This window comes from Pinus tabuliformis, chromosome 9 (genome assembly GCF_031772625.1).
Source record: "Pinus tabuliformis cultivar Carrire ecotype Pingquan chromosome 9, CPIR1, whole genome shotgun sequence".
Taxonomy (NCBI): Eukaryota; Viridiplantae; Streptophyta; class Pinopsida; order Pinales; family Pinaceae; genus Pinus; species Pinus tabuliformis.
In genome coordinates, this window is record NC_142307.1 from 1549452964 (window position 1) to 1549465298 (window position 12335).

General features: G+C 37.1%; 1 protein-coding gene across 1 annotated transcript in view; it reads right to left on the reverse strand.

Annotated features, from left to right (window-relative positions):
- Positions 1-4378: 4378 nt before the first annotated feature.
- LOC149154508 (pumilio homolog 23-like) overlaps positions 4379-12335 on the reverse strand; it is a 261613-nt gene continuing 253656 nt past the window's right edge. Inside the window, exons 8-10 of the mRNA XM_089439529.1 lie at positions 6673-6821; positions 6246-6428; positions 4379-5920 (exon numbers count right to left, since the gene is read on the reverse strand). Of these exons, the coding sequence (XP_089295655.1) occupies positions 5128-5920; positions 6246-6428; positions 6673-6821 (1125 nt within the window). The 3' untranslated portion in view covers positions 4379-5127. The remainder of the gene's footprint in view (positions 5921-6245; positions 6429-6672; positions 6822-12335) is intronic.

Below are 12335 nucleotides of genomic sequence, written 5' to 3' on the forward strand. Positions count from 1 at the left end.
AAGCAATTGGTTCTCTTCCTTCATGGAATGCAACGGCTATCGTAGTATGATGCTCTTCCTTCCATCCTCATACATTTCTCTCACCATGTCCATCATGGTGAACAAGTCTTGTTTCATGTCTTCATCAAATAATCTTGTGATGAAAGAAGAATTTGAAGACTCACTTGTAGAAGTTGTCATTATCAAAATGAACAAAAGAACTTCAAGCAAGATTAACAAAGAGCTTATTCAAGCAACTTTTTGCAACAAACCTCTTGTGCTTCAAGGATTTCTTTGAGGTCCTTTGGGATAAGAAGAATGCCTTCAGCCCTTCTTCCTTCTTGTCCTCTCCTGCACTTAGCTATCAATAGCTTTCCCTTCACCTTTGCAAACTCAAACAACAGTCAGTTTACAAACAATCAAATAGAAAAATCCTTACTACTGTTTGAACACCTTTCAAGTCAAACAAGCATATAGATTGCTCTGTCAATCAAGCATTCTGCTCTAATACCACCTGATCTGAAATGGGGCACTAAAGGCTTCTTGTCAGCTTACAAGAACCTCTCCCACTCCAAAGCTTTAACAATTTCCAAGATCTATGCTTATGATTGATAATTTGCGGAATTAAAAGAACTGGAAATGGGTGTATGCTTGTGTTTGCCTTTAACTAACCAAATACCTTAATTTTATTTGCTTAAACTGATATGCAACATATAACAGTGAAACAGTGTAGCAAATAAACATCATACACATAACAACAATATAATTAGGAGTTCACCCAAACCTCTTTGGCTACGTCTCCGTGAGCTCTAGTCAACTCATCTAGGCTCTTTGGGATTATGGCTTAAATTCTTTTGCAAGTTCCACACTCAACTCCATAGGTTTACAATTAAACCAATGGGCTTAAAATACCGTCTTTATCCCTGGTTGTTTGGCTCTCTGGCTCTCAGCTCTCGGCTCTTGGCTCTTTGCTCTCGGCTCTAGCTCTTAGCTCTTGGCTCTCGGCTCCGGCTCTCGACTCTGGCTCTCGACTCCTAGCTCTCGGCTCTGGCTCTCGGCTCTTGGCTCTCGGCTTTGGCTCTCAGCTCTGGCTCTCGCTCTGGGTCTCTGTCAAGCATCCAACCTCTGGTGGCTCTTCCACTGTCCTCCCAACCTCTGGTGGCACTCTGTGAATCTACGGCTCTCTGGCCTTCTGCGCTCTACAACTCTGTTGCACTCAGCTCTCTGGGAAATCACCCCTTTGCCATCGCCCCAACCTCTGGTGGCTTCTCGGTTTTCATGAGCTTTTGGTTTCGCTCGACCTCCAAGCGACCCCTTCCTAATTGTGCTCTTTGTGTTATCTCTCGACCTCTGTGAATGCCAGCTAATTATTTTCTCTGTGTTTTTATAACACATTTGTTTTCGCCTCCCAAAAGCATGGAAGACCGATCGTTTGATCAAAGAATCCGTTTTCCAATTGAAAGGAATGGCAACACGGGGTAACCCAATCGTTTTTCCTTCCTCCTGCAGAAATCTCGAATTTGAACACGTAATGGCAATACACAGAGAATCGCACGAAAAACACATTATTAGTCGTTCAACGAGACTTCAAATTATATGAAATCGCGCTTATAATCCCATCGAGTCCACCTTTGGTCGCAATACCGCAATCGCACAAGCAGGAGGTCAAAACCTCAATACACGAGAAACACACATAAATCTGCATAACTCGGATTTCAAATTATATGCAGTCACGTTTATAATCCCATCGAGTTCGCGCTTTATCGCATATCGCAATCACACGTCGCATTGGCCCGAGGTCCATTCAATAACCCATGGTTTGTTCCAATGCGATGACCGTCGTCGATTGCTTCCTCACACGTTGTCATTTGACACCTCTGATTGCGATTAGCGATTAATTCCCGACCATTGATCTGCTCCTAGATCCGACAGTCGATATGCCATCACAATCGCTTTATCGGCCTGATCACAATCGCAAGTCGCAACAGCCCGAGGCCTATACAACATCCCGTGGATTGCTCTGATACAATATACATCGCCAATCATCGATCGCCGCTCACTGCCTATCACAATCGTTTTATTGGCTCGCCCGGGTTCTGATATCGCATGGCAACCTATCTCCGATGCGATATGTCGAAGGTCACAGTCGGGGATCCTTAAGGCCTATTGCTCCGCCCATTAACATTGCAATGCGATATTACATATAGATCCTACCCTTTATGGCTTTGAGATGCGATATTCTTTAAGGAGCCCTTAAGTCCCATTTATAAGAAATTGCCTCATTTTCTAATAATAATGGGCAATCTTCTTTTTACAATAACTCCTTTATCCAGAGTCCATTCTAGTCCATTCAAATTGCAGTAGATTCAGATGAAAAGATCTACGCAATGAGACTATTCTCAAGAGCATCTTTTGACTTTCATTTTCCTCTGTGAGAAAGATTTTTAGACTTAGAAGTCTATGTTAGATCCATTTTGGATCACAAAAGGTGAGGCAAGTGCTTAGAGGGGTGGTAATAGCAATATTTGCAAGAAGATCCTACAATTAAACTTCTACATTATATGGTTGCACTCGCCATAGTAAGATATGGTATATGATTTAACATGTGTAATCATCCATAATGATATACAAGAATATGTGTACAAATTATTGAAACATATCCATAATGTTCTAGGAAAAGATAATGAGTTTTACTAGACTAAAGAAACTAAGGAAGTTTTAAATGAACTAAGAATGCCATGTCTTCTTCCCATATTTGGACTAGACTCAATTTTACTAGAAAATATATATTATTTATACCAATGTTACCAAGGATGCTATTTCAACTATTTGTATGCAATGCGATGACAACATTTATGAATAAACAATAACTTACATGAGTTGAAGTCTTAGTGATTCTAGAGTATAAACACATTCTATCATGAAAAGTAATTTTTTTAGTTAAACATTTGGTAACTTTGTTAATCGCACTTCAGGAAAACATGCTTGGTAGTGTTCCCTTGTGTGCAACTAAACACATTTCTCAACTTTACCTTTTAGAGAAATAGCACACCGCTTAACAAAAATCCAGATACATGATCTTGAAATTTCCATTGCTAACAATGTTAAATACCAAGACTAATCCATTCATAACAATTGGACGTCATTATTTTAACCTTTTATTTGATGATCATGATTTGCCTTTACAATATTTATGTTTCCATAATTTATAAAAACATTGACCCTCATGTTTTTTTATAATCCTTCTTGTTTTGATATTATCTACCATTTGCAAAACTAATTATATTCTCATATAAATTGATTAAGAAGCAAATATTAATACTTGAAGCAACTCATCTAAAATTGAATGAAAAGTGAATAATCACATGTTGATCAATGGATTGTTTGTTTTGAATTGACATGTTATTATATAATATCTTGAAATCCTCAAGACTAATTAATAATTAATTTTCATGTTGGTGCATGAAAACGGTTCATTGTGGCAGTATTTTGCTGCCAGGTGCACTGCTCAGAAAAATAAAAAAAATTATTGGATTACTACTTCTAAAGATTCTTATCGATTTGCTTAAACTTGTAACAACTATCTCTAAATATTCTTATCGATTTGTTCAAACTTGTAATAAATGTCCAAGTTCAATGAAGAAAAATAGAATTCCATTTTATTCACGACTAACTAGTACACTAACAATAAGTTGTCTCACTAAAAAAAGAGAATAATCCATTACATTCTTTAAAAATAGTGTCTTCTTTAAATTTGGAGTGTCAATTTAAAAATAGAATTCCATTTTATTCACGACTAACTAGTACACTAATAATAAGTTGTCTCACTAAAAAAAGAGAATAATCCATTACATTCTTTAAAAATAGTGTATTCTTTAAATTTGGAGTGTCAATTTAAAACCATAATAATAACAATCTTATATTTATGTCTGCTCAGATTTTTAACTTCTATCAAAGATATAACATCATTACTTTGAATAACGATGCAATATCTTCCATGTCTTCACACCCAAGGTGATAAAGTCTGAACAGAAAAATAAAATATTAACGAAGATCGATTAATAACTAATACAATATGCATTATAAAATATAAGATTCCCAAATAAGATAAGCACATAACTAATACAATATTCATTATAAAATATAAGATTTCTAAATAAGTTGTGCACAATTACTTTATAGATTCCATTAACAGACATCACGTTTCTCTAATATATTTACCAATAAGAACATGAATGGAAAAAATTACAACAGATATATGTTTTCCTTGATACAAGAAATTGCAACAAAACATACCATTACAAGATAACAGGGAAAGACATGACCGCCATTGCATCAGATAGAGACGCATTCCAGCTCATATTTCCAAAGCATTTCAGCAACCATATATAGATGCAAATAAGAATGAAGTTGCTTAAACATTATAACTTTGGATACCAATACCATATCCCGGCGCAGTCAAACAAATTGATGTCAACCAAGTGACAAACAGAGATAATTACCTATTAGATATGGAATGAACAATGGACCTCTGGCTTTCAAAACCAATCTAACTTGGCCAAATTAATATAGCTTCCAATGTATATCAAAACCATTTGCTCTACTCTTTGGACCCATATATGACTAACGTCAGTCAGATCATGACCAAAATCAGTCACTATATTAATAAAATAGGGCCAATAAGTAGAACAATTAGACAATTCCCAAAAGAATTCATTGTAGCAAAACATGAAGAATGCATGATACATACGGGTCGTGATGGACTCCCAATTTTTAAAACTACTTCATATCAGAGAAGCCTCCTACTGTGAAAGAGCTCCAAACTCGAAAACATCCAACACTAGTCTAACTACACCAAACATGCATGCAGCTACGATCAGCAAGCGTTTCCAGAACAGTGTTCATGGAAATATATCTTTCAGAATCAAAAAATAGGTCACTATTTCTTCAAAGACAGCATTCCCTGCTTGGTATTAGGACCACAATTTCCAAAGATTTTGGAGTAAGCCGTTCCCTCCCACACCATATAAATATCAGATGTTAGTGAAAAGTTAAAACCCAGATAACAGTGGAGAGATTGACTTAGTGAAGAAGCTGAAGACCTAATGCATTCTGTTAGCAATCTATTTTCTCTAATTGATCAAAATATTACATATAAACCATTTGTTTTCCTTGTTTTTGTTTCTTTGCACTGGAAGTTGTTGGGTCATCAGTGCCATGCTTATTTTTTCTCTTTTTCTTCTTTAATCCTTGTTCAAGGATATTAAGGACATTATTGATTGAAGAATCAACACCCACTTCAACAGACTCGGCATTAGCTGAATTATTCTGACTTTCATGTCTCTTCTTTCCTTTCTTTGGTTTATTCACTTTATCTTTCTTAGAAAAGATTTCTTCAATAACATCTTTGCCTGACTTTTTCAACAAATCCCTTTTTGGAAAGGATAACTTTGTGCTGATTGCCTTGATTTCATGATTGCCTGATTCATTTTCATTCGTTTCAGATTGTCTGTTCAATTCTTTTCGTTTTGTTCCCTTGTGAATGGGAAAGCCCAATTGAGCCACTGAATTCATCAGATTTGATGTATCTTCCTTTATCAAAAATGCATTGTCCATCTCATCTATTATATTATTCATCCCTCTATCCCTCTTACTTTTTTTGCTCTTTTTTTTAGGGATTTCTGTTGCTTCTTCATTGCAAGACACCATAATGGTATCGTCTTCCCTTTTGGCTTCCCCTATATTATTCATCCCTCTATCCCTCTTACTTTTTTGGCTCTTTTTTTTAGGGATTTCTGTTGCTTCTTCATTGCAAGACACCATAATAGTATCGTCTTCCCTTTTGGCTTCCCCTTCAGAACCAAATACCTCAGCAAAGGCCTGACGAGTTGATTGTTTTGAACTTTGAGATGACCTCCACTGTTCAGGTCCTTTTGAATACCTGCAAAACAATCATGTAGATGTGAAAATAGTTCATGTGGTTTATAATCCAACTCAGAATGAACAGCCATCTGTCAATAAACAATTCTGTGAGGAACATTTCATTCTAAGAATTACAAGATACCATCAGTCGCCTTGCATAATTCAAGAATTACAGAAAAGAGGACAAAATGAAAATGCAGAGTCCCATGAAAAGAAAGAAATCAAGTAAAGATAACATTGAAGTCTATGAGAGGACCACATTCTAGTGTAGCCATACAGGAAAGGAATTAAAGGATTTCTGGATATCAAATGACCATAAGAAAGTCTTCAGGCTGGCACAATACCTAGTCACATCACAAATTCTTAACAGATGTGGACCATGTTTTAATCTTGAGAGTTCTGCTTGCACATAGGCCAGTTCAGAAGCTATAGCCTCCTTAAGTGCCAAATCAGCTGCTAGAAAGCACTTTGACACAGTGAATGAGCTAGATGGCCGCTGTGCCAATTCACCAAAATGTCCACGTAACCTTCAAACAAAGATCAATAATGAAGTTACTGACTGAATACTTGAAACATAGCTGGCTAATATTGAAAGTATCTGAAATGAATGTAAAAAAGTGACAACGAGGGATTTCCGATGAGTGTCTAACATATTTTCTCATTATTGATCTAGGACATTACAGGTTCCAAAAATAGCTTCAAAATTTTGAAAAACTAAGACACCATACAAGATCCTCATAGAGAATTGATTGCAAGATAATAGGAACTTACTTTGAAATAACTCTATGCTTATGCTTTAATGGAGCATTGGAAGAAAGGAAAGCTTCGATTACTCGACTACCTCCAGGATCTTTTGCAGCTTCAAGAATATGATCAATTTCCATGGATGCAAAGCTTGAGCAAAACTGCTGAATGAAGTCCTGTTTACAGGCAGTGCAGTAATTTAGTGCAAAATATTAAGGCAAACATTTCAAACTCTATAGTAAACGAAGAAAGCGGGACTTAGTTTCTTATATTCTCTTTTAAGAGAAATCCATCTGCACCATATACCAATAGAATAAATTTTCAATAAAACGGCTACAACACTTGTTGTCAGACTAGTTCTCAACACCTGAAATCCAAGACGATAATAGTATAATGTTAGCTTGGGTAAAATCCTACTCAAGCACTATGGGAAGGCAATTAATATCAGCTCTGCAATAGACAGTTCCACTTGTAGGGACCAGCTATATTGCTCACCAGTCTTTCAATGGAAATTCTACTACATGATCAATCTGTCGATGCCATATAATTACAGCCTACCACTAAGCGACAAGGCCTAGAGCAATGGCTTATATATTGCTATCCCTAGCATGGGACACAAAACTATACGGTACATCTTAATTCCTCAGTTTCTTTGCTGGAATAGCAAGCAATTAAATTGAGGCTTCAGCACATAGGATAGCTCCTACCTAGCTAGATTTACCATAAGTATAATTACACACAATCCATTAGGTAATAACCAACATATGGTAATCAGAAATATATATAGGTGCACCAACTTCACCATCCAGTTAGCATGTCACCAGCTTGGGCCAGTACAGTTACAACACATCAAGTCCCACAACATTATCAAACAAAACACATCACCCAAGGCCATTTTCATAATGTTTATGATAATAAATCAAAATGCATTTAAAATAGCAATACTCAAATCGATATCATCATAATTTTACCATATAATTAAAGGAACAATAAACCTGATGTAAAACTCAAAGAGCAAGAAACTTATATCCCTAAGTTCAGTACTAGATCAAGAAGTGTTGCCACACATCAGATCAAACTGACTGAAAGATGTCCCAAAATGACCAAAATACCAACCTATTATAGTTTCCCCTCGTCTATAATTCAATATCCATTATTGACATTCCTAGAGGTGAATTCTGACAGAATTCCACAAAACCAACAGTTTGAAGGGATTTTGTACAAGTTCGTGGGGATTTGTATGCAGGAAACTGGTTTCTCAGAATAAAAGTGTTTCTCCTCTAAGCCAGAGCACTGAAATCACCAATTAGGTCCTTCATTTATAGTGATAAAAACTCAATAGAATGATCCCTCAAATGCTCAATAAATTCTTTCCAAGTGGACCATTGAACTGTTGATTTTTGTTTAGCATTGGGAGCTATTCCCGCATGCCAAGAGGCCTCCTATGTTGAGAAATCTATAGGGAAATAGTTAGAATGATTTCTCTTTTCTTGATAATTGCTTGTGATCTCTTTTTACTTTTCCTTACTTTTACTAATTAGCTTTTTCACTTATTATTATGTTTGTATATCATCAAACAGCTACCAAAACAAGAAGAACAATAGTACACAAGAACACAGAATGTAGGCTGCAAGCCAGGGCCAAAACCTCTCCACTTGAGAGGAAAACCCACAAATCTCTTCTCTTCTTATAGATTCTTCAATTGACGAATTCCAAGACCTCTAGACCAAGACCAATACCCTCCAAGACCAAGTCCAACCCTTCCGGATGATGTGCTTCCTTTGTCCAAGTCAAACCCAGTCAAATCTCTTCTAGCAGCACAACTTCAACGCCCAGCTTCAGAATTTCAGCCTCTACTGCAGGTCTGAAATTTTCGGCCTTCCCAGCAGCAGCTGCTACCACACATGTGAGCTTATTCTGGCCTCCCAAGGCTTCTTCAGACCTTCGCTTGGCTTTCTCCTTCTTTTGGTGCTTGAGGATGACCTAATGTGACCTTCGCTTACCTTTTTTCTCTTCTTTCTTCAAGATCAAACCTGCAGAAGAAAAACCCTAGTCCAGCAGCAGAAACCCTAGCCTTCCTTCACATGTGTGATAGAGAAATAGCGCAGAAACAAGCCTTTTTTGTCCTCTTCCTTCTTCGTTGCCTTCTTGCTCTTCTTCTTCACTTGGATGAGTGAGTGATGTCTATCTTCCAAGGAGGTCGAGTTCCCTTCTAAAGGTGGATGTGGCTCCTCAAAATAAGTCTACTTGGTCTTGAAGGGTATTTTGACACTTTTAAAGACAAAAATAATTTTCTTTACAAGTTATAATGTGCCCAATGGGGTCTTCAACTTATGACAATGACTCTTGACTTCTTGACCTAAGACAAATCCTAGAAGCACTCAATGGGTGCTTGACCTCTAAAATAAAAAACCTTGCGCATGAAACCCATGCTCCAAAAATTGTTGAACACACATGGCAGCAAGATAATATGAAAGATAAAACATGAGTACATTTTTTATTAACAAAACATATACATTTATAGTACATGGTTTGATCGTTGGGTTCCACATCCCAAGGTCTTTTGGACTTCCTTAGTCTATTCCGCTTCCACACTAACCCATAGAGGATTAGGTGTCCAACATTCCCCCCATTGATCCAAAGGGTTATGTATGAGTCCAAGAAGAGAGTTGTAATACAAAATGTGCAAAAAATGCATGGCAGCACTAGGTTGAATGTGCTCTTTGAAATGTTGGTATAAAGGGCGGTGGTTTAAGGATCACCAGCAACACTGGAATGCTTAGTGCAATTCCTGGAATTCTTCCAAGTCTGCATGAAGCTCAAGTCTTCAGCGAAAGGAAGTGCTCCTGGTGTTTTGAAGAGGGAAACCTTCAACCATGAAAGGGAGGCCTCACCCCGCATAAAAGAGAGAACTTCAACCTTAAAAGGGAAGTCTCAACCTATGATGGTTTAAGGATGACCAACAACTCTGGAATGCTTATTGCAATTCCTGGAACTCTTCCGAAACTAGCAAGAAGCTGAAGTCTTCTGCTAGAGGAAGTATCCCCAATTCTATTCCTGGAATTCTTCTGAAATTGGCAAGAAGTTGAAGTCTTCTGCTAGAGGAAGTGTCCTAGATTACCAACTGAAGGCATGCTCAGGGGCATCTTTGTCTCTGGCTACAACTTTGAAACTGGTGTGGTAGGTTGTGGCTTAAAGCTCACTTGATGTGGCTTTGAAGCTTGTAGATGACCATCATTTCCCCCCATGTCAGATACAAGGTGAGATGATGGAGAAAACTCAACTGCAAGACTGTTCAATACTCTAGAACAAGTTCTGACATGTGACTGAAATATCTTCTTGGCTGTTGATGCCCATTGCCAAGAAGCGATCCATCCAAGATGAATCTTTGTTCTTGCAGGAGACTTGTTTCTGAAGCATCTGTTTGAAGAATGATTGGTTTTATGACAGTGCTTACATGGATGAAGATCAAAACAGTGATCTTTCATATGGCCAACTTGATCACAGTGTTGGCATTTCACAATCTGTTGTGGCTGCTGTGGAAGAGGGGCAAAATCTGGAACAGCTGGAGGTGAACTATCATGAGGAGCAGGTGAACTGTCATGAATGAATCCAACACTTTGAAATTGGATTGGTTTGGAGTAGTCTGGAATATGAAAGGACAAGTCCTTGTCATATCCAAGACCAGTTTTGTGCTTGTTATGGACAAGCTCTTCCCAAGGTCTGATGATGGGCGTGGGAAGTGCAAACTGAACTTTTGCATCTGCATGTACAACTGTTGCATTATTGGGCACTGGATCTGAATGAACTTCAACAATATTGACTTGCTATTTATGGGGTTTGTTTTATTGTTCTGAACAGAAACAGAATCAGAATGACTCCTCTGTTTTAATTCTTCTTGCTGTAGCTGAGATTTGAGCTGCAAAAAATCAATTTTCTCTTGTGCATTTTGTAGACAGACTTGAATGTCTATGAGAGAAATTTTGCTAACTTTTAATGTATCATGAGTAGTAGACAATATCAAAGTTTTGAGGAACTTTAATATTTCATTGATTCTGGCCATTTTTTTTTCTTCAATGTCAGGATTACACCTTAAAAACTGATCACAACTACTACTCAATGCAAAAAAGTAATACCCGCTCACAGTACACAGCAATATCCTTTATAAATGTGCAGCAAATGATCAGTGTGCAACCAGCATGAACCAATTACAATCCATTACATAAAAATAAGAGTTTACTCATGACCAGCACTATGTTTTGACAATACAACTGACTAAACTTTCCTCCACAAAAGACTACTTTTAATTGTCAAAACAATCATTGCCTTTATATAGCCCACCAAACTCTTATGAAGCAGTCGAAGTAACAAGGAATCAATGCATATATATGTAGATTGTGTTTGTATCCCTTCGACCTCCAAATCTACAGGTTGCTTGTATTTCGCATGACACACAAGCACCACAAAATTATGTTGCTTGAAAATACTGCAAGTATACAAACTTTAAGCCTTCTGCAATCTCTTGAAGCATACCAGGAAGCATCTTAAGTATTCATTCAACACTGAACACAAAACTATAATGAGTTTTAAATACAATGCCACAACTGGAGCAGCAGCAACTGCAAACTTGCTTGGATCCTTCAAATACTCCTTCACTTTCTCGGCTAGTGGAAAAGAATAGTCAAGTTCAATAGCGACTGCTAATACATTCTTGTAACCATTGATGATAGCATGTGGAACAGCTACAATTGGGGGATAACATATCGCCAGAGAAAGAGTTGTACATAATCTCATAAACTACAAAGCTGAAAGCACATAAGAAGCGCCTTACATTTGCTAATTTTGAATGGCAGATGATGAAGTGCTCACCCTCGAAACCTTGGGGTGAAACTTTGTTACAAGCTTTTTCCAAAACAAGTGCTTACAATATCATCAATTTCTTCATATAAAATAAGTAAGACTACAGTGAATGGCAGCGCTCAAAAAAACACGCAAAAACTCTGTTAGCCCTTATAGGAAATAATCATCTTCTCTTCACGAAATGAAACTATTGATCTTCAGTTCAACAACGAGCAATGAAACAATACTCATATATACACTCCAGCCTCATGGGTTTCACATAACCAACACATCCTCTTTAACAAAAATGACCAGCGCATATTCTTTCACTTTAGTAAACAATTCAACCACCCAAGCATCTCACATCAAATTACACGATGTTCAAAAAGTTACAGTAAGGAATCATGACCATTGCATCATAAAAGGCCAACGCATATGTTTATACTTCAGTCAGGTCAATTTTTTTTTTTTAAGCAACACAGGATTTAACTCAGTCACCGAACATGGAATTTAACGCACCATTCAGCTAGCTTCTGTCCAACACCCAAAGTAATATTCATGCACAACATTCAATCAATACAGTTGAACATACACATATGTTCAATGCTTCAATCGTTGTGTATATAATGCAAACTGTTCCGCGCTTACCGCACCATATATATCACAACACCAGTCACGGCCTTCAAGAGTTTATGCACCATTTAACTTTTTTTAATCAATAACATTTTATATGTGTAATAATATTATGAATGAACTCAATAATACACTATAATACACTATGGATCTCAATGCATACTTCCATGATCCATCGTATATATTGTCTTCAACATCATATAAACAATGTGTCCCAA